Here is a 25,839-nt window from a genome sequence, read left to right on the forward strand (position 1 = left end):
TAATCTAGAGCTATCGGCAAAAACAACTATAAGTCACAGAAAAATACTTACACTATGATTCTGTTTACATAAATCATGGGCAAAACTACACATTTATCTTATTTAGGAATACATACCCATGTGGGAAGGCTCTAAAGAAAAGATAGGACTAATAAACACAAAACTCTGGATATGATTATCTCTGTCTGTAATAGGGGGGCAGTGAGGCTGAGTGTGATGGGCTGACTTGTGTCCCCCTCAAAATAAGATGTGCTGAAGTCTTAACTCCCAGTGCCCCAGAACGTGACTTATTTGGAAATACGGTCTTTATGGATTAATAAAGTTAAAAATAAGGTCATTGGAGTGAGCCCTAATCCAATGTGACTGATTTCTTTATACAAAGGGGACATCTGGACACAGAGACACAGGGGGAGAATGCCACACACAGATGAAGGCAGAGACTGAGGTGATGTTCTTAGAAGCCAAGGAACGCTGAGGACTGCCGGCAACCCACCGGCAGCCAGGAGAGCAGCTGGGTCAGGTTCTCCCTGGAGGCCGCAGGAAGAGCGGGGCCGCTGACACCTTGATCTCAGATTGGTCTGCAGAACTGTGAGACAGCACATCCTGCCGTCAGGCCCCAAGCCTGCGGGGCTCTGTGTTAGCAAACTAATCCAGTGAGGCATGGGTAGCTTCTCAGGACCGGCAGTGGTCTCTTCAAGCTTAACAGAGGGCAAATGGATGCCTGTCTCCTAAGTCTTTATTACTCTTTTGTATATATGATTTATTTCATATATAAAATTGAAATAAAAACCATGCAGAGGTAGTCCAACCATTACATTTCACAGTTGAGGTCACTGAGGACTCACCCAAGGACATGCACCAGGAAGTAGCTGGGCTATAGAACATAGAACGAGAGCCCAGGTCTCCTGCCTCCCGGTTCAGTGAAGGCCACTGTCGCAGCCATGGCCCAGAAAAGGGAAAATTCAAGACAGGGAACCTGGAACTGGCAGTCTTCTGGGAACCAGAGGGAACCTTCACTCTTTTGTGCCTCTGGTGAGCCCAGGAGAATTAACTGACCAGAGCCTGTACTCAGCAAGCAGTCAATAAAAGTCAGCAATGGATATTATCGTTACTGTTAGGAGTTATTTCCTTTTCCTTGGGCCTGGGCCCATGGAGCTGGGGGGAGCCAGGGACCCATGCCTCAGAGCTGGAAACCACTGCAGGGCCTGGATTCAGCTGAGGGATGCGGGGTGCTGCCCCGAACTGCAGGGACATGAGTTGAGGTAGCCACCAGGGAAGGGGGTGCTCTCCCGAGAGAATAGGTCCCTCAGGACTGAGAGGAGAGGGTCCCACAGCAGGCCTTGCCTGGAGACAGGGAGGCAGGGCCCAGAGGAAAGCACAAACATGGCCAGGAACAGAGCCCTGGGGGCCTGTGTCCACAGAGTCTCTAGTCCTCGTATTGCTAAAGGGCAGAAAGTGACACTTAATGGCTGCCTTTATGGACCCCCACACTCTCCACACATTATATAACTGGGTTTGTTCAAATGTCAGCTTTGCAACTGCTTGATAGGTATAAATGGCATTTTGAATTTACAGATGAGTAAACCAAGGCTCCAAGATGTAACAACCTCAGAGAATCAATATTTACATCCAGGTCTCTCTAAGGAGAACCTTTATCGCAGACTAACAGTCACTCACTCACTCACTCATTCATTCATTCATTCAACAAATATTCAGTTATACAGAAATCTCCCAAGGTGGGACATTTATTCAGTAGAGACACTGTCGCTTGATCAAGCTATTGTTCTTTACCCTTTGGGACCCCAGGGAATGCTCCTGACAAGTGCCTTGGTCAAGAGAAGGGGGCATCCAGACCGACTGCCTTCTAGAGGACCACGCAGACCCCCAGCTCTGACACACCATCCCTTCTGGGCTTTTTAGAAAGCCACACTTACCTAGAAGTCAAGTCTACAACAGTGAGATCAATGACAGCATCCATTCCCCTCTGAACCCCAAATCAGCCCAGTGAGCGCATCTCCACTGCCGAGAGGCTCACTGAGTGATTCACCCAGCACCACACAAATATTAAGCCGGGACTCTGGGAATGAAATCCAGGCTTTTGCAATTTCTTTCCCTTTGTCCACATATCCTTTGGAGATTAGAGGCTTCCCAGCAGAAATGAGAATGTGTAAGCCTCATTCTGTGGAAGGTACCCAGTGAGTGTTTACCGATGATAACAATTATCCCTTACTCGGGTATAAAACAGTATGATGAGCATGCATTGCCACCATTTATCACATTAGCTGATTTTTACAATGACCTGAGGACACATATCGGGCAGGTATTCATAACCCTCATTTTGTTAATGGGGAAAGAGTCTGTGAGAATGATTTTATCTGGACACAGGCTGGATTCTTGGAATGTGCCCCTCCAGGTCCATTCTCCCCGCTTCTCCACCTTGCTTTCTGCCGCAGCAGAGATCAGAGGAAGGGAGGGGTGTGAGGCCGGGGTATTTCCCCCCCATCTCCTCCTTGTGGGCCACCCAACCTGTGTGCTTCCATGAAGGTTGCAGCTCCTGCCAAGAAGCCTCTCGCGTGGCCTCTGTGTCTCCAGGTGCGGGAACCCGAGCCGCGCACCCTGACCACACTTTGGTTCTAGTCCCCTTCTCAGTTCTCCCCAAACTCCACAGCCTGCGTGTGACGCCTGTTTCCTGCTACATCCTGGTGGATGCAGCAGAAAGTAACCAGGTTAGGGACTCTGGTCTTCTGATGGATGAACCAGGCCTCTGTGAGCCTGCCAACAAGCACTTACTGAGCAGTCCCTTGGGGATTTGTGAGGAGAGGACACGGAGAAAAGGAAGATGCAGAAAACTGGAATGAGAAACAGCAGGCAGAGCTCTTGGTCTCAGGTTTCCTTTTGAATTAACTGGAGTTAATCTTTGGAGAATGGGGAGAGGCCACAACACTGAGAAGTGGGCCTGGGGGAGATCTGTGATGGGAGAAGACTTCCAGGTGGGCTTCAGGCCAAGCAGACTGCTGCCTTACGTGCGCATTCTGGAAACTGATCTCTGGTCACACGGTGGGACAGGTCCGGGCAGCCCCCTTGTAACAATGGGCACTTTCAGACTGTGCTCCTGGGATAGTCTGTGGATGGGGGGCATGTGATGGCCTTGAGAGAGGAGAGCTGCGGGCATCTGATCCTCCCCTTGTCTGAAAGAGCCAGCTGAGGAAGATGCCACCTGCTGGTTTCCAGACCTTCTTTCCCATCCACCCCCCTTGGCACAGGCCCCCAGGGTGGGTGCTAGGACACGGGGCTATTCAAGGTCATGCTCTGGCCTCCAGCACACCTCTGCCACATGGCCAGATCCTGGGCACCCAAGAAGAGCAAAGGAGAAGTCTCTTCTCAGAGGGTGGGACAATGGCACATGGGTTTTCTTCCATTTACTTTTAGGTATTTTTCTAGTCTTTAATAACTATACGGTTTTGTTACATAAAGGAAAAATTCCATCCTGGAGAATCATGAAGATTCTCAAGGAGAAGGAAGACATCACATCATGGCACAATTAGATGTGAATCAGTATACAGGATTTGAAGGGGACCCAGAATGGGATTTGCAGGCATGAACCGCAGATAAACCTGGAGCCGGGGCCTATGACCGACACTCACTTTATACAGTTTCTGAACAGATACTCAGGGATGCCTCAGGCCTTTTGTACCTGGTGATAGGCTGGCACATGACCAGTGGTAGGCAGAAAGATATAAACCCCTGGTGTGAGCTCCTCATGCCTGGCTGAACCCTCTCTCCATTCAAGGCTCTCAGGAGTGGGTGAGTCCAGAAGTCACACCTCCCTCTCAGAGAACGCTGCGTTAATACCTACTTTGTGAAACCATCCTTGTAGGTTTCCATGTCCTCCCTCAACTTTAAAGAAACTTTACACTTCTAACGTGGCAGTTGGTAGGCAGGATGCAGCATAGTGTCCTACTTAAAAGCAAGAACACAGGGGCCAGATTGCTTGGGTTCACACACCAGCTCGTCACATCCTAGCGATGTGTCCTTGAGCAAGTTCCTTACCTAATTTGTGTCTCTGTGTTCTCATCTGGAAAGTGGAGGGAAGTGGCAGCTTCATGGGGCTGAATATACAGCAAGTGCTTAGAAAAATGTAGGACACACAGCAAGTGCTAGGTGAGTGATAGCTACAATTACTGGCACTTTTCAATGAATCATGTCATCATTTTTTGTGTGTATCATCAGTCTAAAAACAACTCAATATTTCTGTGACAACTCCACAAAACTTTTCATCAGCTTGGCCTCTAGGGGTCAGGGGTAGCAAGGAGGGGCAATGAACAAGGGAATTCTACACAGATGGGCCCCTTGCTGTGTATCATACATACCATTTAATTGGCTGATAGAGATATCAGATAAAATAAAAGACATCCAGTAAAATTTGAACTTCAGATAAATAACAAATAAGTATTGGTTATCTAAATTTCAAATTTAACCAGGCGCTATATATATATATAATATATATAGTATATATATATATATTATACATATATATATTCCCCCCACCCTTATTTTCCAAGTGAGAAGAGGGAAGATAAAGAGACAGACGCCCGCATGTGCCCCGACCAGGATCCATGGGTGACCAGGATTCACAGCTGCTGTTGCGGCTGCTGATGCTTGATGCAGGCAACTACCTACATTTAGCGCCTGAGGCAATGAGCTCAGGGTTTAGTGCCTGGGGCAATGCTCTGGAACCAATCAGTAGAGCCATGGCTGTGGGGGGGTGGGGAAAGTGGGGCGTGGAGAAGCAGAGGGTCACTTCTCCTGTGTGCCCTGACCTGACCAGGAATTGAACCTGGGACATCCACACACTGGGATGACACTCTACCACTGCGCCAACCAGTCAGGGCTAGGCATCCTATATTTTTATTGGCTAAAACGTTTGGCAACTCTATGGCTAGGTTTGGTAAGGTTGTTACCATTTCATAGGTGGGGAAGATAAAGCTCAAAGAGGCCAAGTATTATATATATATTGCCTGGGGAACTGTCCCAGCAAATATTCAAGGCTCTGCCCCCTGTTCCCTCCAGCTGCACCCTTCCCCTCAGAAGAGGGCACAGGCTTAGAGCTGGAGAAACCGAGCGCTCAACCACCTGCCTGCGGTTGGAGCGTGCTCCTCAGCCCCTGAACGGGAGCCTGCATGCAGGAAGGGAGATATTTTTCACCAGCTCCCCGAACCAGTACACCAGGGAGCCTTCCTGCAGGAGAGGAAGGGCAGGCAGCCAGGAAATAGAACTTCCCATGAGGGCTGCAGTCAGCCAGGGTGGCACCTACCACCCTTCCAGGAGCTACTTCTGCCTAGCACCGGAATCCGGAGGCAAAAAGGCACAGGAGAAAGCTCAGGAAGTGGCAAAAAAAAACCTCTCTGGACTCCCTGAATATATCTACAGCCAAGAGAATAAACTTTAAAAGCAACTCTAAGAGTACTGATGGGGGGGTGGCGGTTGGGGAGGGAGCTGGACTCTCAGAATCCAGGGCGTGACCTCAGTGCCCTGGCAGCCCCAGCCCAGGTGACAAGGCCACCTCTCCAGAGCTCCAGCAGATGGCCTCGGGCCTCCCCCAGCTCCACAGAGCCAGCGCACACACCTTCCCTCAAACGGGCCCCCACCTCTGCTCTCCTGGACTCCAAGGGAGAGTTTCACTTCAGTCATTCTCAGCTCTATTTTTACTCAAAGGTGGCAAGAAACAGCAAATGTTCAAAGCAGGACAATTCTGTCACCCAATTCCATGCTCTGTAAGGCCAGGAACCACGGCTGATTTGTGCTGGGAGCAGGGGCAGGGAAGGGTTCCAGAAGCCTCCTGAGTGCTTCACTATAGGACCAGGACACAAGGTCCAGAGCCCACAGCCCACTCCCCAGTCTGTGACTTCTCAAGGAGGTGACACTCAGCCTAATCTTCACCTAACAAAGAAAGCCCAAAGGGTGTTCCTCCAGGCCAGGGAACACCATGGGCAGAAAGCACCAACTACTACATTATTATGGGCCCGGCGTGTCTGGGGAGCGGTGAAGAATTCAGTCTGGCTGGAGGATCAGGAGAACCAGGAAGTGGGACTGGAGATGGGTTGGAGCCCGTGTCTGAAAGGTTCCCATGCTACGTCAAGGAGTTTAGATTTCATCCTTCAGAAGGAAGGAGGTAGGAAGGTGTTAGACCAACGAGCAGCTGAATCAGATCCTCCAGGAGGGCTTGGAGGAGTCCAGCTCCTTCCTACCCAGCCGGGGCATCACTCAAGGACTTGTCAGAAATGCTACACCCGAGGCCCTGCCTCAGATCTGCTGGACCAGACTCTGCATTTTTACAAGATGCTCTGGTCTAGGGGAGGCCTTGAATTACGGCTGGGGCAGAGAGCAGGTCCCTGGTTCGATCTCTCTAACGTCCTTTCCTGATTTCCTTTCCATTCGACTCGTGCCCAGCTCACCTTCTGCTCGCATCCTCCCTGCCCTTCTCAGGTGGCCCTTGTGCTAGAACAGCGGGCCTCAGGCCCCCAGAACTTTCCTTTGTTACACCCCTCAACCAATCACAAAGCACTGCCAAGCTCTCACACGCTCAGCGCGCAGCTGTGTGTGTGGGAAAGGGAGTAGAATGCATGGTTAAGAGTCAGTCCCCGAATGGGACTGGGCATACAGAGGAGCTCTTCAAACATGCAGATACCTGGGCCCCACCCCAGGTCCTCACTCAGAAGGCCCAGGCGTGGGCACCTCTGGTGAAGAGTACAGGCTGGGCACCCACACAGAGCTGGGTTTAGAACCCAGCTGGGCCTTTCACAGGTTGTGTGACTTAGAAGGCTATGTAACCACTCTAGAATCCTTTTTTTAAAATTTCCTCATCCAGAAAACTGGATAAAAAGAGTTGGGACCTCCCTGAGAGGTTGAAGATTAAATGGGACATTGTTTGTCAAGTGCTTAAGGACAAGGTCTGGCACTCTATAAATGGCAGCCTTTGTTGTTCTTCATGCCTCTAAGTAGTTTAGAGTTTGGCAGAGAAGAAATGACAACAGACACAAAAGACTACATTGAGGTAGCTTGACCAGGCAGTGTCACAGTGGATAGAGTGTTGGACCGGGATACAGAGGACCCAGGCTCGAAACCCTGAGGTCGCCGGCTTGAGCGTGGGGTCGCTGGCTTGAGTGTGGGATCACAGACATGACCCCATGGTCGCTGGCTTGAACAAGGGCTCACTCGCTCAGCTGTAGCCCCCTCCACCACCGGTCAAGGCACATATGAGAAAGCAATCAATGAACAATGAAGGTGCCGCAATGAAGAATTGATGCTTCTCATCTCTCTCCCTTTCTGTCTGTCTGTCCCTATCTGTCCCTCTCTCTGTCTCTGTTACAAAAAATAAATAAAAAAGACTATACTGTATTAAGGTAAACATTACCAAACAATAGATAAGAAAATATTCAATGATGTGGCCCAGAATAAGCAGGGTTCTGAGTCGGGGATCACACTGAGGTACTATAATCAGGCAGGGGGGGGGGCTTTCTCAGGGGGTAGCTGAGTCAAGGCTTAAAGCTGGGTGGAGGCTCACCAGAGTGCAGAGATTGGTTGTGGGATGGTGAGGGGCCTCAATGACCTGAGGAAGGGAGTATAACTGGAGGGGAGCATGCTAAGAAGCTGGGAAATCCAAATGGATAGTTTAAGGGGGACCCCTTAGCATGGGAAATCTGAAAAAGCAGTTTGGATTGAATATGGTGGGAAAGAAAATGCCCACTGGAGGATTCTGGACAGCGGAGGGGTGAATGGAAATGGGTATAGTATAGCCCAGTGGTAGTCAACCTGGTCCCTCTTCCGTCCCCTCTCCCACCACAGGAAAACCACCTCTTCCGTCCCCTCTCCCACCACAGGCGTTCCAGCTTTCATGGTGGGTGGTAGTGGAGCAACCAAAGTATAAATAAAAAGATAGATTTAACTATAGTAAGTAGTTTTATAAAGATTTATTCTGCCAAACTTAGCGAAAATCCGACACAAAGTACTTGATAATTATTATTATATGCTTTAACTTGCTGTAACTCTGCTTTATAAATTTTATAAAGTAAAGTTACTTTCCTACTTTATAAATCACCATTACTGTGGAACCGGTGAGCGGTTAGAAAATTTTACTACTAACAGAGATACAAAAGTGGGCAGTAGGTATAAAAAGGTTGACTACCCCTGGTATAGCCTCAGCCAGCCGGAAAGGAGGTGATGTCTTAGGTCAGGGAGGGGGCTTTGGAATGCTCAGGTGTCACTGCAAGGGTCTGGCTGTGATGGCAGCTGACCAGCTACCACAGGGTCCCCAGGCCAAAAACAGCTCTTTTGACATCATATTTGTGCCCCATCCTTCCTTTCCAGGAAGCAGGAGACAGAACCGGCTCCTGATTTGGGTCTCTTAAAGGTTCTACACTCAAAGATGACACAGTGCTCAATGATCCATGTAGGTGGGCACCATCCAGGTCCAAGGTGGGAACATTTATTTGGTCAGGAAACTGCCAAAACAACTTCCCACCTAAATCAAAGGGAAGTGGTATTTCTGCACAGCTGGGTGGCACACCAGCTGGTTTCTCATTAACCCTCTCAATGATGCACTAGAAAATTAACAACCAAAGCTTTCTGCTCCATTAACACTGAGGTTGGCCCTTCAGGCAGAAAGAGGATGGGGAGGCCTTTGTCTAGAAAGACACTCAAAAAGGCCAGATGCCAGAGCTTCTTTCTGCACCTCAGGAACGGGGTGGGGGGGGAGCGGGGGACGGAGACCTGGTGTGTCCCCTGCATGGCAAGTGCCCCATATAGTGGAAGTCCCCAGCAGAGGCTGATCACAATGGCTGCTCCCTCTTCTCATCCTTAAAATGAGGGTAACATCCTTTCACAGGTCTCCTGTGAGATTTAAATGAGATCATGAATGTGAGAACTAGTTTGGTACCCATTAGGTGTCTAATCAATTGCTTTATTATTTTTGTTTTCATTGGGAAATGGGCTTAGAAGAGAGATGTATCATGGGTCATCCGCAGCCAGTCCTCTAGGATTGGGAATACTGGACCCCGGAGCCCTGCTACCTAAATGGTGGTCCCCAGACCACCAGCAGCAGCACTGGCACCACCTGGGAGCTTGCTAGAATGCAGAACCTCAGGCCTCATCCCAGACCTACCGAATGAGAATCTGCATCTTAACAAGATCACAGGCAATTCAAATGCACAACAGTGTTTGAGATGCTGCTCTGATATATTTGGTCCTGGAGAAAACCATCCTCTTCCGTCCCCTCTCCCACCACAGGAAATATGGGGCCCCAGACTCTGGGAAATAGGGATCCCGAAGCAGAAGAGCCCTGTGGTTAGCGTCTGCTAGTTGCCATGTTACATTAAAGCACATTCAATCACATGTTGAGAAAATTATTTCCTTCTTGACTCCTTTCAATTTTTTTCTTTTATTGAAGAAGAAAGACTCTGTTTGGCACCCATGTCTTTAACATCCCTCTCTCTTCTATCTTCTGTTTACTTCCCTTTAAACAAAGACACAGGAGGCTCAGACCCAGATCCTTCCAATGGCAACAGTGTATAACTAGAATTAATAACATTATTTAATTTTTACTGCAGTAATTTGTAAGGTAACTTTTGATTTATTGCAAGTGATACAGATTTTCCATTACTTTCCTTTTTTTTCCTTTTTATTTTAAGTGAGAGCAGGGGAGATACAGAGAAAGACTCTCACATGTGCCCCAACTGGGATCCACCTGGGAACCTCCATCTGGGGCTGATGCTCTGCCCATCTTGGGCCATGCTTGCAAGGAGCTAGTTTTAGCACCTGAGGCAGAGGCTCCAGAAAGCCATCCTCAGTGTCTGGGGCCAATGTGCTCAAATCAATCAAGCCATGGCTATGGGAGATGAAAAGAGAGAGAGAGAGAGAGAGGTAAAGAGAAGGGGAGGGAGGAGAATCAGAGGTTCCTTCTCCTGTGTATCCTAATCAGGAATCAAACCCAGGACTTCCAGATGTTGGGTCGATGCTCTACTGCTGATCCAGCCAGGGCTGGGTGGATCCCTGTCAGGGCACATGTGGGAGTCTGTCTTTCTATTTCCCCTCCTCTCACTTGGGGGGGGGAAGAATTTTTAAAAATGTTACATTGTCATCTGACCAGGTGGTAGTACAGTGGATAGAGCATCTGACAGGGACACTACGGACTCAGGTTTGAAATCCCAAGGTCGCTGGCTTGAGTGCGAGCGCATTCAGCTTCACCATGGGCTCACCAGCTTGAGTATGGGGTCGCTGGCTTGAGCCCAAAGGTTACTGGCTTGAGCAAGGGGTCACCCAACTAAGATGCCACAATGAAGAACTGATACTTCTCATCTCTCTCCCTTCCTGTCTGTCTGTCCCTGTCTATCACCCCCCACCCCCCTGCCCCTGCTAAAAAATAAAAGTTAGTGATTTAGCCCGGCGCCTGGTCTAACGAGAGTTGAGAGCCAGGAAGGGGCATTGTGCCGCTACCTTCAGGACTGCGGCGCCTGACTCATCCCAGCATCCATGATGCCAAGGCCCCTGCGAGGGGTGAGGATGAGTTGGGGCTGAGCCCCAGCCGAGCCGAGAGCTCATGCTCTGTGGATCTTCCGGGCTGCCCCATTTAAAGAAATAAGTGGTGGATTGTCCTCAAGTAAAAGCACAGTGTATGTATCCAACTTGCCCTTTTCCCTGACCAACAATGACTTATACCGGATATTTTCCAAGTATGGCAAAGTTGTAAAGTTTACTATAATGAAAGATAAAGATACCAGGAAGAGTAAAAGTGTTGCATTGATTTTATTTTTGGATAAAGACTCTGCACAAAACGGTACCAGAGCAATAAACAACAAAGAGTTATTTGGTAACGTGATAAAAGCAAGCATTGCTAGTGACGAGGAAAGAGCAGCGGAGTTCATCCGAAGATGAAACCACTGTGATAAATCTCAGTGTGATGGATGTGGGGAAAGTGGACACTTAAGTTATGCCTGTCCTAAAAATATGCTTGAAGAATGTGAACCTCCAGAGAAGAATAAGAAAAAAAAAGAAAATTCCTGAACCAAAAGAAGAAACTGAAGTAGAAGAAAGCGAAGTGGGAGATGCTGCTGTTGACAGCCCCAGTCAGCCCGCCGCCTCCCAGCAAGCCAACACTGCAGAGGGGAGAACCCAGCGGGGAACCCAGCTCAGGGGCCCCTCAACTGGGATTAGTGAGACGCCCAAGGATAAAGAAAAGCACATGTTTCAGTGACGAAGAAAAACTTAGTGATCAAAATGATATTTACTAAGAAAATATCATTTAAAATTTTGTTTTAATCTTGAAGTACCTACTTCAGTGGAGACTAAAGATTACTTTTAGAATTTGAGCATAAGGATAATACCAAATAATTTTTTACTATAAAATAGTTTATAGGAGGCCCTGGCCGGTTGGCTCAGTGGTAGAGCGTCGGCCTGGCGTGCAGAAGTCCCGGGTTCGATTCCCGGCCAGGGCACACAGGAGAGGCGCCCATTTGCTTCTCCACCCCTCCCCCTCTCCTTCCTCTCTGTCTCTCTCTTCCCCTCCTGCAGCGAGGCTCCATTGGAGCAAAAATGGCCCGGGCTCTGGGAATGGCTCCTTGGCCTCTGCCCCAGGCGCTGGAGTGACTCTAGTCACAACAGAGCGACGCCCTGGAGGGGCAGAGCATCGCCCCCTGATGGGCAGAGCGTCGCCCCCTGGTGGGCGTGCCAGGTGGATCCCGGTAGGGCGCATGCGGGAGTCTGTCTGACTGTCTCTCCCCGTTTCCAGCTTCAGAAAAATACAAAAAAAAAAAAAAAGTTTATAGGATATTGAAAAGAAATTTTAAAGTACCATGTAAATACCAAGTAAAATATCTTGCCTTAGTGGGGTATCAAAAATAGAGACTTGCTGCCCTGGCTGGTTAGCTCAGTTAGTTAGAGCATTGTTCCAAAGTTGCAGGTTCGATCCCCAGTCAGGGCACATACAACAATCAACCAATGAATGCATAAGAAAGTGGGACAACAAATCAATGTTTTTCTCTCTTTCTTTTCCCTTCCTCTCTCTAAAATGAATAAAAATAAAATTTAAAAATAAATATTTGCCTAGTCCTCGCTGGTTGGCTCAGTGGTAGAGCATCAGCCCAGTGTGTGTATGTTCTGGGTTCAATTCCTGGCCAGGGCACACAGGAGAAGCGCCCATCTGCTTCTCTACCCTTCCCCCTCTCCTTTCTCTCTATCTTTCTCTTCCACTCCTGCAGCCAAGGCTCCACTGGAGCAAAGTTGGCCCGGGCACTGAGGATGGCTCTATGGCCTCTACCTGAAGCACTAGAATGGCTCTGGTTGCAACAACAGAGCAACGCCCCAGATGGGCAGAGCATTGCCCCCTAGTGGGCATTACGGGTGGATCCCAGTCAGGCGCATGTGGGGGAGTCTGTCTCTCTGCCTCCCCACTTCTCACTTCAGAAAAAATACAAAAAAAAAAAAAAAAAAAAGAGTGATTCATTCATCTAGTGCCCTCTCCCTTTGATAAGTGCCTCTGCCTCTGCTAACTTCATTCCAATGGCAAGGAGTTGACTCCTTTGGTCAGGCCACCCATGAGCAAATGTTCCTTGACGCTGCTACCTGATGGAGGTCCCCAGCACAGCTCTCTTGCTCTTCTCTCCTGACATAGAGCTGACAACAGTAGCAACTGCCACATGGTATTAAATGTGCAGTCCCCAGTTCTGCTAAAGTGAGGAAGGGCTCACGCAGCTTGCTCTGAGGCACTGTTTCAATTTGAACAGAAAAAACTGCAAGAAGCACTACAGTGAACTCACGTCCGTCTTGGAGGGACAGGACCCCCATCACCAGGACCTGCTCTCCGGTACCCCTCAGTTGTCTCAGTCGGGAAGCCCTATTCCACTAGTCTTCCCTGGGCCACGTCTCTTTCCTTGAAAGGCCGTGACGGGAGAGGGAAGGAGGCTGAGGGGAAGGGCAGGAAGAGCTGGAGAAAGCGCTGAGTGGGGGAAGGGACCGAGGGCACCACAGGGTGGCACCTGCAGGATGGACCTTGCAAGGCAGAAGCTCTGGTCTGGCCTCATCCTGGAACCACAGGGAGGGCAGGAGCAAGGCAGAGCTGCGGCAGGAGGTTCAAGGTGGTGGGAGAAAGGCGTTAGGAGCTACTAAGGCCTTGGGGCAACTGTCTTCCACATTTGCCCCCCCACACACATAGGGTCCATGGGTTCCTACAATCAACCAAGCAGGGGTTCCTAAAAATGCCCATAGGTTCAATGAAGGAAATAAGCTGCCAATGATTTTTTTTTAATTTACTTATTGATTTTTAGAGAGAGAGGAAGGGAGGAGAGACCAAAACATTGATCTGTTCCTGTCTGTGCCCTAACTGGGGGTAGACCCTACAACCTTGGCATACTGGAACAATGCTCTGACTGACCAAGGGCTGCTGGTGACATTCTGAGCAGCAAAGGGAAAGGAAGAGAACGGAGTGGTGGAGCATCCCCTCCCTCCACCCCACTTTTTTTGGGGGGGGTATTTTTCTGAAGCTGGAAACGGGGAGGCAGTCAGACAGACTCCCGCATGCACCTGACCGGTATCCACCTGGCACACCCACCAGGGGGCGATGCTCTGCCCATCCGGGACTTCGCTCTGTTGCGACCAGAGCCAGTCTAGCGCCTGAGGCAGAGGCCATGGAGACATCCTCAGCGCCCGGGCCATCTTTGCTCCAATGGAGCCTCAGTTGCAAGAGGGGAAGAGAGAGACAGAGAGGAAGGAGAGGGGGAGGGGTGGAGAAGCAGATGGGCGCTTCTCCTGTGTGCCCTGGCTGGGAATCGAACCCGGGACTTCCACATGCCAGGCCGACGCCCTACCACTGAGCCAACCGGCCAGGGCCCACTTTTTTAAAAAAAGAGATATTATTTATTCATTTTAGAGAAGGGCGGGAGAGAGAGAGAGAGAGAGAGAGAGAAGGGGGAGGAGCAGGAAGCATCAACTCCCATACGTGCCTTGACAGGGCAAGCGCAGGGCTTTGAACCGGAGACGTCAGCATTCCAGGTCGACGCTTTATCCACTGCGCCACCACAGGTCAGGCTCTACCCCACTTTTACCTTCCTGCTTTGGGAGTCAGCTCAGGCAGGCTTTCATCCCCTTTATCACACCTAAAAAACTTACCACACACAAACCCTTTGTGAAACAGCTTTCCGATCTTGTTCCGGCCTTCCTGGCTCCAGTCAAAGAGGGGTCTGTTAAGGTGTAAGCCTCTGCAAACCCCCCACCCCCCGCAGGCTCCCCCCAGAGGACTGACCTCAGCGGAGGACTCTCTGGACTCAGCAGGTGGGGGAGTGGGGCTGGGGGGTCTGCTCCAGCTACCCCATCATTAACATGCTGTGTGTGGGCGAGTTCAAATGCAGAAGCTGGGTCTGCAGCCCAGCTGGCTCTGGCCCCAGCAAAGGACCTTGGTGTGCACTGGCCTGATTTAAGGCCAGGGCTCTCTTTATTTTCCTCTGGAAACTGTGGAGGTGAATTTAAAAAGGCCCGAGAGCCAGGCCAGCACACACGGGCTCAGCCAAGTCCTCTTTCCCTGCAGCCCCACTTCCTTGCTCCTGGCCCTGCTCTGCTCTGGAAACCAGGCACTAGCTGTGCCCCATGTCTAAAGTCTATTTTCTCTCCTTCCTTCCTCTCTCTCTCTCTCTTTCTCTAGTTAACATTTGGTATTTCCTGAGAGTAATCCCAGGGACAGGGTAACACTGGGATATGGGCTCCAAATGTCCACGAGGAGATCTCCTTGGGATCATCCCTTAGGAAGAAGCAGCCCAGTTGGTAAGAACCACTCAGATGTCACACGGGGAAGCCACACGGAAGACAGCCTTCACAATTGTCATTCTAGCTAGAGGGATGAAAAGATCAATCAACCTCTGTGAAATACCAGCTGTCCAGGGGCCTTCATTGGCACCTCTCTGGAAGGCAAGGGACGGTGGGAGAAAGAGCAGTTTAGAGTCAGGCCAAATTGTGTTCAATCTCTGGCTTGTACTCTAGCTCTAGGACCTTGAATTAATTAACTTCCCTGAGCCCCAGTTTCGGATTGGTGATGACATGTGGAAAGTGCCTAGGACACTGTTGACACATAGTAGGTACTCAATTGTTATTGGCTATTATGGTTATTGCTGTTGGAAATTGAATGGGTATACACACACACACACACACACACACACTCACACAGGGTAGGATAAAAGTAGGTTTACAGTTGTGAGTATGTGAAACAGTTTATTCTTGCATTATCATTTATTAATTATTATATTATTTTCTATACAAACAACTGTAAACCTATTTTTGCCCCGTGTGTGTGTGTGTGTGTGTGTGTGTGTATGTGTGTGTGTGTGTATCTGAGATCTTATCCAGCTCAAACTGGGGGACCTTCTGTAGTAATCTAGCCTCTCAGAGCCTCAGTTTCCTCAACTGTAAAACAGGGGGAATGATAACAGATATCTTGTTGGGATTGTATCATGTAAGGAAAGTTCTTAGCACAGTATCTAGCATAGAGTAGGGCTGCCTAAATGTTATGTTTTCCTCCATCCTTCCAAAACCAAATGGAAAAATCTTATTTCTGTGAACTCAGCAGGACTAATGAGCTTTATTTTCATTGGGCTTAGTGGTTATGAGAGACCCAAGGATGAGATCTCTATGTCTCTCCAGAACTCAGACATATTTCCCAAAGAGATCCCCAATGCACAACTCCAGGGGGCACCATCACATAGAACACGTTGCCACCCTGACCAAAAAACTCTCAGAAAGGGGTTTCTCCTAAAACTGCACCTTCGACGGAGAAACTCATTCAAGAAGATGGCCCTTTGGCTGCTTAGGCCGAGGGTAACATGCAGCTGAACAGGGTGACCACAAGATTGGAAATCAATTGCTGCAGTGGGGAGTAGATGTCCCCCAGCTAGGGAAATACTGGGCTTAATTACACAGCATCTTTGGGCTCTTTGTAATCTTGATCCATTAAACCCCTGTTGCTGCTGGCCAGGAGGCAATGCCCAGGAGGAAGAGGTTAGCCCAACACAATAATAGGATCAGCCCTTCAATCCCATGAAGGCAATTATGGCCACATCCTTCCCCAACAGCCCTGGTAAACCCACAGATCCCTAGTCAACCTGGGGCTTTTCTAGGCAGCACCAGCTCCACAGACACACCAGGGAAGCCAATGGCCATGCCTCCCACAGTGACAAGGACTTTGAGCTCCATCAGCATTGGCCTCCAACCACTCAGCTCCTGGAGATCTTGCTCATCTTAGACAAAATGCCTGGCTACAACTGCCACATCTACCTGAGGTCTAGAATGGGCACGAAAGCATCAGAAACGAGGGTGGAGAAAAGGAAGTGGCCCCTAACCAATCGGTCACCACACGGTCCACCCCACCTAGCCCCATCTTCTGAAGACCACGCTGACCCTGTCATTTTCTGTGTGGCCAGTTGACCCATACTCATTTTCATTCTGCTGTGTGATGGGAAAGGAAGGGCAGGAAAGAGAAACCAGGACTCACACAGAGGAGCAACAAACTGAGGGAGAGTCCTAAATAAGGTCAGAATCTGGGGACAGAGAAACTGGCTGTCCCAGCTGCAGTTTGTGGTGGTATCACTTGGCCTCACTTCAAAGGGTTCTTTGTCAATGCTTGGGCAGGGGGTAGGGCTGGGCATCCATTCCCAACCCCCACACAGGGATGCATCCTCTAGTCTGCCTGTTGCCCTGATTTCTTTCTTCTTCCCTATGTACAGGGTCTAGACAGGCTCTTTCCAAGCTTCAGGGACAAGCAGAACATTCCCACTGCCAGTCTGGGGCATCTATGGCTCCAAATACCTTGTCCATTGAAATGCAAGCTAAGGCAGACCAAGACCACAAGTCAACATCATTCTCTCCCATCCGCCCCTGGAGACAGGTAAGCCTGTTGGCCTTTCCTACTGGTATCAGTGGAGAGTGCCAAGACGCTGCATGCAGACTGTTGTGGGTACTCCAAGCCCCATGGATCGATTGCCTGCCTCAGCCTACCTACCACATCAAGGGCCAGACACAGGCAAATGGCATGGAGATGATGCAGAGTTGTTCTAAAGCTGCCCAGCTCCTGGTTTGCCCCCAAAGAGCTCAAGCTGAGCCAAACAGCTACAGCAGCAACACTGGCAGTGCAGTCTTCCAATCACACAATCACAGGCCCTAGCAACACATGGGGACTCCCTTGGGGGGTCTGCGACTCCACTATAAGCTACTACAATTACCAAATCCACACAGTCGGAAACTTGTGAATGGGTTATCTAATGGGTTTCTGAGATTTCCAGTAGAGTAAGGAATTAAAGGAGCCAAGAACCCGGAAGTTTTCTTCCCCCTCACTTACTCACTTATACAACCAAAACTTATGGAGAGTATGTCACGAATGAGGTATCAATACTTGGCTAGGCACCATCTAAGAACCTCGTCCAGCCTGACCACGTGGAGGTGCAGTGAATAGAGTGTCAGACTGGGACACAGAGGACTCAGGTTCAAAACCCTGAGGTTGCCAGCTTGAGCGCAGACTCATCAGCTTAAGCGTGGGTCACTGGCTTGAGCGTGGGATCATAGACATGACCCCATGGTAAGTGGCTTGAGCCCAGAGGTCACTGGCTTGAGCTAAGGTTGCTAGCTTGAGCAAGGGTTCACTCACTCTACTGTAGCCCCCCTCCCCCAGATCATGGCACATATGAGAAAGCAATCAATGAATAACTAAGGTGCCACAATGAAGAATTAATGCTTCTCATCTCTCTCCCTTCCTGTCTGTCTGTCCCTATCTGTCCCTCTCTCTGTCTCTGTCAAAAAATAATAATAATAATAACAACCTGGTCCAACTCTGTTGCTGCCAGCCCACCTGCCCCTTCCCACTCCTTTCCAAACTCCTCTGCAAGCCTTTCACAAATAGGGACCATGATGAGCAGGACAGCTGAGCAGTTCAACAGCTCCCCTTATCTTCAATGTACTCTATGTAAACATTAACCAATCAATCCACATAGCGCCGAGAGATATCCTGGCGTCACTTTGCAGGAGTATGCACAAGGAGTGTGCACCAGAATCGCCCAGCGAACAGACCAGTCCTCAGAGAGCAGCCCAAGTCTTCTAGCCTATCCACAAGAGTGAGGCAGAAAGGGATTTTCTCACTATTCCTTCATCTTCTACCCACTTATCAGTATTTTCTAACTAGTTCTCCATAAATGTTCCTGTCATTTCTCCTTCCTTCCAAAGAACAACATCAGCAATCACAACAACAAATTACGTTTCTCTGAATAGATGACTTAATTTTTCTGCCAGCCCCACCTCCGAGACTCCAGAAGCCATGACAATTTATGGGCTGGTGTTATGACTGGGGCTATTCAGAGGTCAAGAAGACATCCACCTGCAAGTGTTCACTAGCACATCAGGCGTAGGCTGGGTAAGATGGTGGCTCTGATCAAACCTACACAGTCTGCCAGGCCAGTGGCTAATATAGGAAGAGATGGGAAACTGAGGCAGGTTCATGCTCATCTGGAGATGGGCTGTGTTCCCACAGCCTCAAATGCTTTCCTGGCCCCTGGACAGGGGACTGAGTCTATAAGAGGCATGAAGATATCACAGCAGACTGAAATATCCCTCAGAAATGTTGCCTGGGATAGGAGAAGTGAGCCCCAAAAGGTAGGTTCTAATAACAACAGATAGCCATGTTCAGCCTTCTATGAGGTTCAAGTAACTGCAAGCTTTTGTTTGACTCAACAGGGTAGGAATGTTTGAGGCCAGAGCTGAAAGGCTCAGGATAAAAGAAGAGGCTTAAATGGAAAGGGAAAAGACCTTAAAAAGAGCCCTCAGCTCTTTAAAGAAATCCTGAACATATATGGCTAAAGACTTTCCATTTGATGAGGTGACAAAATATTAGCCTACCTGGGGCACACATATCTCAATTCAGATCTGTCTGGAAAGGCTGTTTCAGAGCACTATCCCCTCCCCACACACACCCATGCTGATGTAATTCTACCGAGCTTAATTTAATCTAACCTGGCCCTGGCCGGTTGGCTCAGTGGTAGAGTGTCAGTACGGCATGTGGATCTCCCAGGTTCGATTCCCGGTTAGGGCACATAGGAGAAGAGACCATCTGTTTTTCCATCCGCCTCCTCTCCTTTCTCTCTCTCTGTCTCTCTCTTCCCCTCCTGCAGCCATGGCTTGATTGATTCAAGCACATTGGCCCCAAGCACTGAGGATGGTTCCATAGAGCCTCCACCTCAGGCGCTAAAAATAGCTTGGTTGCAAGCATGGCCCCAGACGACAAGAGTATCAGCTCCACATAAGGGTTGCCGGGTAGATCCTGGTCGGGGTGCATGTGGGAGTCTCTCTGTCTTCTCTCCTTTCACTTGGAAAGAAGAAAAAAAATTTAATCTAACCTAATTCCACAATATAAAAGAAAACCAAGAGGAAATGATGTGTTTAGTGGAAAAGATAACAAGAATAAGACACGAAGAAGATCATAGACCTTCAGCAAGGATCACACCAGATCTCAGGAAAGAGTTGAGGCAAGGCATTACAGGGTGAAGCTGACATTATTACATTCATGTAAGGAAATGGGTGGCACAGAAACAGGAAGTGGGATGGCTGAGCCCTCATCTGCCACCCCATCTTATCAGGGGCAAAGACCCTGCTGCAGTCCTGGATCGCTCTGGCAGCTGGGAGCCAACCCATCTCCTTGAATTAGACAAATCACCATCACTACAGCCCTTGAAGACTTCCACCACAGGGGAGAGAGGGAGTCTGCTGTCCACTCCTTATCGAACAACTATCAAAGTGCCATGGAAGTGGACACACTTCTCCTGGCACTGATGCTGAAGCCTGAATGAGCAGACAACTCCAAAGGCAAGAGTGTGGGAAGGGGAGGGGCTGGCTGGCAGTCAGGTACCTTAGGAGTAGACCATCACTGGCCTCAATGAGCTCAGAGCTTCAACCAGCCCTGCCTAAGCCCTAGGACCAGGCCCAGTTCCTGCAAGAGCCACACAAACAGGCTGGAATCAAGAGTCATTGAGGCCACTTACCCTGCTGGACCATTTCAGGGAAAACTCTGTGATAGAGGACCAAAGAGAGAATTGTCTCCTATTCCATGCCATTTCAAGGTCTTGAATAAATTCAGACATATCCAAATAAAATCCGAGTCTTTCTAGCATATGATCTGAATTCCAGCTTTGTCACTTGTTTGAGCTTACTGAGCATCTCTCTGTAAAGTGGAGATAAGAGTACCTATCTTGCCCAAGTTGTGAGATTTGGAAAGAATGGATGGAAAGTGCCTAGCAGAGAGCCTGGCATAGCAGGTCCTCGGGAGATGCTATTATCACTATCAGGTACTATTATCATGTGCTTAGGAGGAAGCTTTATCACTGGGTAACTTACCCTAGGTACATCCCCTTTATAATTCCTGTTGGATTTGGCTTTTGTGGTGACTTGCCACCCCAGGACTGTGAGCCTTGTAAACAAACAGCTTCCCGAGAAGCAAGAGGAACTTCCTCTAGGAGCCACTAAACCAGTTGCCAGGCAAATGACAGCCTGAGTATTTGTTTTAATTTAGGCTTTTGTCAAGAGGAAAACTTCATGGCTAACAGCCCAAACATGACTGCACAGTACCTCCCCCAGGAAGCCTCATTCTACAGCTTTCAAATAAGCTGTTTTGAAGAGGGAGGCAGGAACGCCTCACACTGCTGCCAAGTCAGTGGCCCCCTCCCACCCCTCCATCAGGCAGCCCCAGGAGCCCAGAGGCCAGGGCAGAAGCAGCAGCAGGACAGACAGCTCAGATACTAGCCTGCTAGAGTCAGAGCTGCTTAAGGGGCACTCCAAAGGGGCCCTCAGGTCTAATTCCCTTTCCTGGTCCTGCCTTCCTCTGGTCAGAACTTTTCAAGGCCAGCCTCCGGCAATTTTGCTTCTCTGCTGGAAGGGGGGCATGGTGGAAAGGGGGAGATAGGAAAACTTGGAAATGATCAGGTCTGAGATTCTTCTTCAGGGCAATGGAAAGAAAGCCAGAGCTCGGTTTCCATAGGATCCTATGCTTTGGGAAATAGGGAAACCAATAATGGGTTTCACAAAGAGTCAGATATATTCAGAAATGTAAGCAGCATGTGAATATGAGGTTGTTATCTGTTATATGACTGTTATTTGCGTGAGCACAGCTAAGAGAAGGTCACTAATCCTTTCTGTGGGTCAGGAGCTGATCTGCAGCAGGGCACAGAACAGATGTGTGCCCCATTCACATAGACACATGTGCCCACTCATGCCACACAGCCTCGGGTCCTGACCTTCACCCAATGGTACTAGCCTCTTCAGAGGAAGGAGCAGATGGAGTGGCTGGGCTTGGCGCAGGACTGACGCCCAGGGGATCTGGCTTTGCCCCTTTGATGTGGAAAAACCAAAGCAGAATGAACCATCACAAGGAGAGCTCCTGGGGGGAGGGGAGAAGGGGGGGGAGGGGATAGGACAGAGGAGAAGGAGGGAGGAGAGGGAGGAGAAAGTAGAAGGAATGATGGTGACCCAAGGGGATACAGAGGTCGGAGACTGGATGCTGAGCACTGGGGTCCCAGGCATCATCCTTTCCTACCCCCTCCCCCCACCCTCCACATGACTGATACCAAGGAATTTGAGCCAAATTGGCTTTAAAGATAACCTTGACCCATGGCATCCAGTGTCCAGAGCCAGAACCTGCCTCCCCCAACCTTAGCCTCCCCCAATCTTTCCCTCCCGGCTCTGGGCTAGAAGAGTATAGCCAAAGAGAGTGGGAGGTTCATACTGAAGTGATGGGGAAAGCAAAACCCACGTCCTATCTTCTTCAGGGACCAGCAGGACCCTCCTCCGACACCACGGAGAGCACTGGGAAGATGCCTCAATGCAGGAGTGGGGAGATGTGCAGTGCTGTAGCCACCTAAGCAAGGCGGAGTTCAGGGTGGGGGGAGCTCGCCCCACAAACGTAGGAGAGCTCAGTTACAGAGGCAGAGAGGCAGCGGAGGCGGCAGAGCAGTCGCAATCACAAGATCGTGGCAGATTTGGGATCGAGGGGGTGGAAAAGCCGAAAGGTTTGTTTTTCTTTCTGGGGGGGTGGTGAGGGAGAGGGGGTGGGGATTGGGTGGTGATGAGGCTGGCAGGAAAGACTGCGGAGCCGGGGGTTTTCAGCTCCTTCATCCAAACGGCCCCCACGGAGATCTGCAAACACAGTGTCCCTTCCCGCCCACCCCGCTCCGAAGCACACACGCGTCTCACTACCGTCCCTGAGGTGGCAAACTCGGGCCCCAAGGACTTTGCCAAAATGGCCTTTCTGCTTCAGCATGGACAGAAGGAGCAGCTAGTCATTCGGGGAGCGGAGGCAGCACCCTACAAGGGCTTTCCGCGCTTCCCAAGGACTAGGGAGTGGTCAGTTACACAACAGGTGGGAGTGGGGTGACACAGCTCTCCTGGCCCCCTCGGTCCGCTGCCTGCCTCCCACCCGCCGTAAGTCCGCTCTAGGGACCCCATCTGCGGCCGATCGTGAGGCCCCCGAGAAGCTCCCCCGCCTCCCAGCCCGCTGGGCACTTGGTCGGCTGAGCCCGCAGCCATCATCCCGCGCCGGGCTCCCCAGACCAGCCGGGCAGCTCGGGGCCCCCCAGACCAGCCCGGCAGCTCGGGCCCCGGGGCCGTCGGGGCGCCCGGCGGGGCGCGGGGCCCGTTCCCGCCCAGTCTCCCCGGCCCGCGCGCGCACACGTACTGCTGTAGAGGGTGTCGATCCAGGAGAGGCGCGGCAGGCCCCGGTGGCTCAGTGGCTCCATGCCCGCAGCTCCGCGCATCGGCGGCGGCGGCGGCAGCAGCTCAGTCAGATCGGAAACCCGACCCTCATCGCACAACAAAGGGAGGGCGCGGGCTGCTGGCGGGCCGGCTGGCGGGGAGCCGGGAGGGGCGGCCAGCCCGAGAGGCCGAAGTTGCCGAGCGCAGGGTGGAGGCGGGGAGGGGGCGGCAGGGAAACAGGTAGCAGGGAGGAGCGAGCTGGAGCAGTCGGGAGGGCGGGGGGCAGTCGAGCGCCCCCGGGAGCCCTGCCCGCCACTGCGGCCGCGGTGAGCCCCGCCGCAGATCCTGGAGCCTCGGCCCCGGAGCCCGCGCGCGAACTAGCAACTTCCCCGGGGCTGCGCGGCGCCGAGAGGCGGGGGACCGAGGCCGTGACCAATCTGCGCTAGGTTCCCGCGTCCCCCTCCCCGGCTGCAGCACGCCTCCAGACCCCGTGGGGGTGTGGGGAGCAGCCCTCGTCCCCACCGACACCAGGACAAGGAAGGCTCCAGCCCGTGCCGGAGGAATGGTCCCAGGGGGGTCTCCGGGCTGCGGTGCAGGGCCAGACTCCTCCTCTTCCACTCGCAGGGCTCAGCCGGATTCTGGCAACCCGCAGACTAGGTGCCGAGGGGAGACCTATGGGCCCGCAGGGGTGACATCACCTGCCACCCCAGGATCTCTAAGCACAATTTCAGGGGCCTGTGCGGCCGCCAAGCCCCTCCCCTAGGCAAGCCTGGGAAGCAGCGCTGATGGGGTTAAAGTCCTGCCTGCCTTCAGGGCAGCCCTGGTTGCCTTGGGACTCTTTTCCTTCCAAACCCTAACAGTGCCTCATCTATTTCAACACCCTTGACCTAAAAGCTGGGCTGGTCCCGCCCTACATTCCAGGGGGCAGCATCTGGAGAAAGGTCAGAGGCTGGGGATCAGGGAGGGGCTGCGGAGGAAAAACTTGGGTTCAGGAGAGGCTGGCATCTCGCTGGGTCCTCTCCAGTATCCTCCTCTGAGGAGGCCTCCACAGCCCAGGAGGCATACCATGTAGGTATGATCACATACAAACAGAAGGAAGCCTGAGGTTATGGTGCCTCTGAGAACAGATTAGAAACAGAATCCCTCCTGAGACCCCACAAAAGCAGTGAAGAGGTTGGGGGGGGCTACCTCCTGTCCCCTGAGGGCTGGTTCTATGGGACCCAAGGCAACTTGGGTTTTGCAGACCTCCCTGGATCAAAGGACTCAGGAGAAGGGACTAGAGGGGTGAGGGTTAGCCTAGAGTGATCCAGGGCAGCAGGGGCTGAAGCTCCTGAACCCAAGGAAAGGGAGGCAGTGGGCCTACCAAGGGACCCTGCACTGTGGGCCGTTTATGCTGGTTTTACCTTAGATAGTGAGGTTTCTGGTAATGGAGGTGACCCTCTCCACCCCCATCCCCAAGCAGCTTAAGGGCAAAGCTGGGACCCAGCTCTACAGACAGGTCTAACAGGTGAAGCTCCCCATGGCCTTTGTATGGAGCAGTGTCAGTGTTGTCAGCATCCACAGAGCATAAGGGAGGGAGCCCCTAATCATACCCTAGATCTAGTTCATCTTAAGGGGAGATGCAGACCCTCACCATGATGACGACAGAAAGCCTTCACCTAGCTGCTAGAGCAGCTGGGGTAGATGCCTCCAGAGCTGTCCTAAGGAAGATGGTGGTCACAGGCTCACAGCAGGTCCAGTGAGCCCCTGGTAGGTGCAGTGGAAGATGGTCTGGGTTGTAGAAAGCCTCCACACGTAGCTGCCATGGAACTGTGAGGTAACACTCCCTGCATCCACTTGGCTCTCCCCAACCCCAATCCTCCCAGCTCAGGCCCAGAACTCTGGCTCTTGTGGCCTCTCCCTCTCAGCTGTCACCCTCTTGCCATTCCTGCATTGCACACAAGACTAGGAGGACCAAGCTGGCACCTGGAGCTTGGCAGAGAGGGGGGCGTACATCTCCAATGAGATGCTCCAGAAATAGAGCCAGGATGGGAGAAGGAGCAAATGGGCTCTCGGAGAAAGCAGAAGGACAGTGACTGTGGAGAAGCTGAGAGGGGCTAGGGCCTTTTTTCCACATGACATGGAACTCTCAGAAGACACAGAACCCAGAATGACAGAAGCACAGCCAGGGAATCAGCAGCACTGCCCCTTCCTCAACCACCACCACCACCACCACCAAGGCAGCCCTGGCTCTCTACACACTCAATGTAGTTACATGGAGAGGCCACATCCGGGCACTGGCTGCAAGAAAGAACGGATGTATGTTTCGGCCTAAAAAACATTCATTTGCATACATTTTACATTTTTATCTACAAAGGCTTGAACAAGCTATTTTCAGCATTTTTGAAACTAAAATGTTACAGCTGCTCTCCTAAGCACTGCCATAGTTTGCTTTTTTCTACATTCTGTCTTGGACTTCCCACTCTAGAATGCAATTCAGGGTAGAGGGAGAGAGGAATCTTAGAGGCAGTAAGGAAGAACACTTCTAATAATTGACAGAGAATACTTACACTGCACCTGGTTTGGATCTTAGTGTTTTATTTACAAGAAAAATAAAACATTGTTCCACTTAGTTGTGCATTGACTGTTTCCTGTATGTACCTTGGCTGGGATGGAACCTGCAACCTTGGGCTCAAGCTGAGCCAGCAACCTCGGGTTTTGAACTGGCGACCCCAGCATTCCAGGTCAATACTCTTATCCCCTTTACCACCATTGATTAGGCAATGTAGTTACTTCTTATGCATTTGCCATTATCACTCCCACTGTCATCTCTCTCTCTCTCTTTTACACTTATTAATTTTTTTAAATCTCACTGTGAACCTCACTATCTCAGTTCCCTTTATTTTGCAGATGAGAAAACTGAAGCACTGAGGCTACCCGGATAGCTCAGTTGGTTGAAGCATCATCCTGATATACAGGGGTTGCTGGTCCGATCCCTGGCTCAGGACACATCCAGGAACAGATCAATATTTTTTTTTTCTCTCTCTCTCTCCCTTCATTTCTCTATAAAATTAAAACAAAACAAAACAAACAAACAAAAAACAA

At 50.7% G+C, this 25,839-nt stretch overlaps 1 protein-coding gene across 2 annotated transcripts in view; it reads right to left on the reverse strand.

Moving 5' to 3' along the window:
• The window catches only part of ABR (ABR activator of RhoGEF and GTPase), a 199,776-nt gene that overhangs the window by 125,424 nt on the left and 48,513 nt on the right, over positions 1 to 25,839 (reverse strand). The window contains exon 1 of one of the 2 annotated variants that reach the window (XM_066363592.1): positions 22,739 to 23,375. The exons of the other annotated variant lie outside the window; for it this stretch is intronic. Within the exon in view, the coding sequence (XP_066219689.1) occupies positions 22,739 to 22,817 (79 nt within the window). The 5' untranslated portion in view covers positions 22,818 to 23,375. Of the gene's footprint in view, positions 1 to 22,738; positions 23,376 to 25,839 lie in introns of those variants that run through there. 2 annotated transcript variants of the gene reach the window in all.

The sequence above is a fragment of the Saccopteryx leptura genome, chromosome 2 (assembly GCF_036850995.1).
Source record: "Saccopteryx leptura isolate mSacLep1 chromosome 2, mSacLep1_pri_phased_curated, whole genome shotgun sequence".
Classification (NCBI taxonomy): Eukaryota; Metazoa; Chordata; class Mammalia; order Chiroptera; family Emballonuridae; genus Saccopteryx; species Saccopteryx leptura.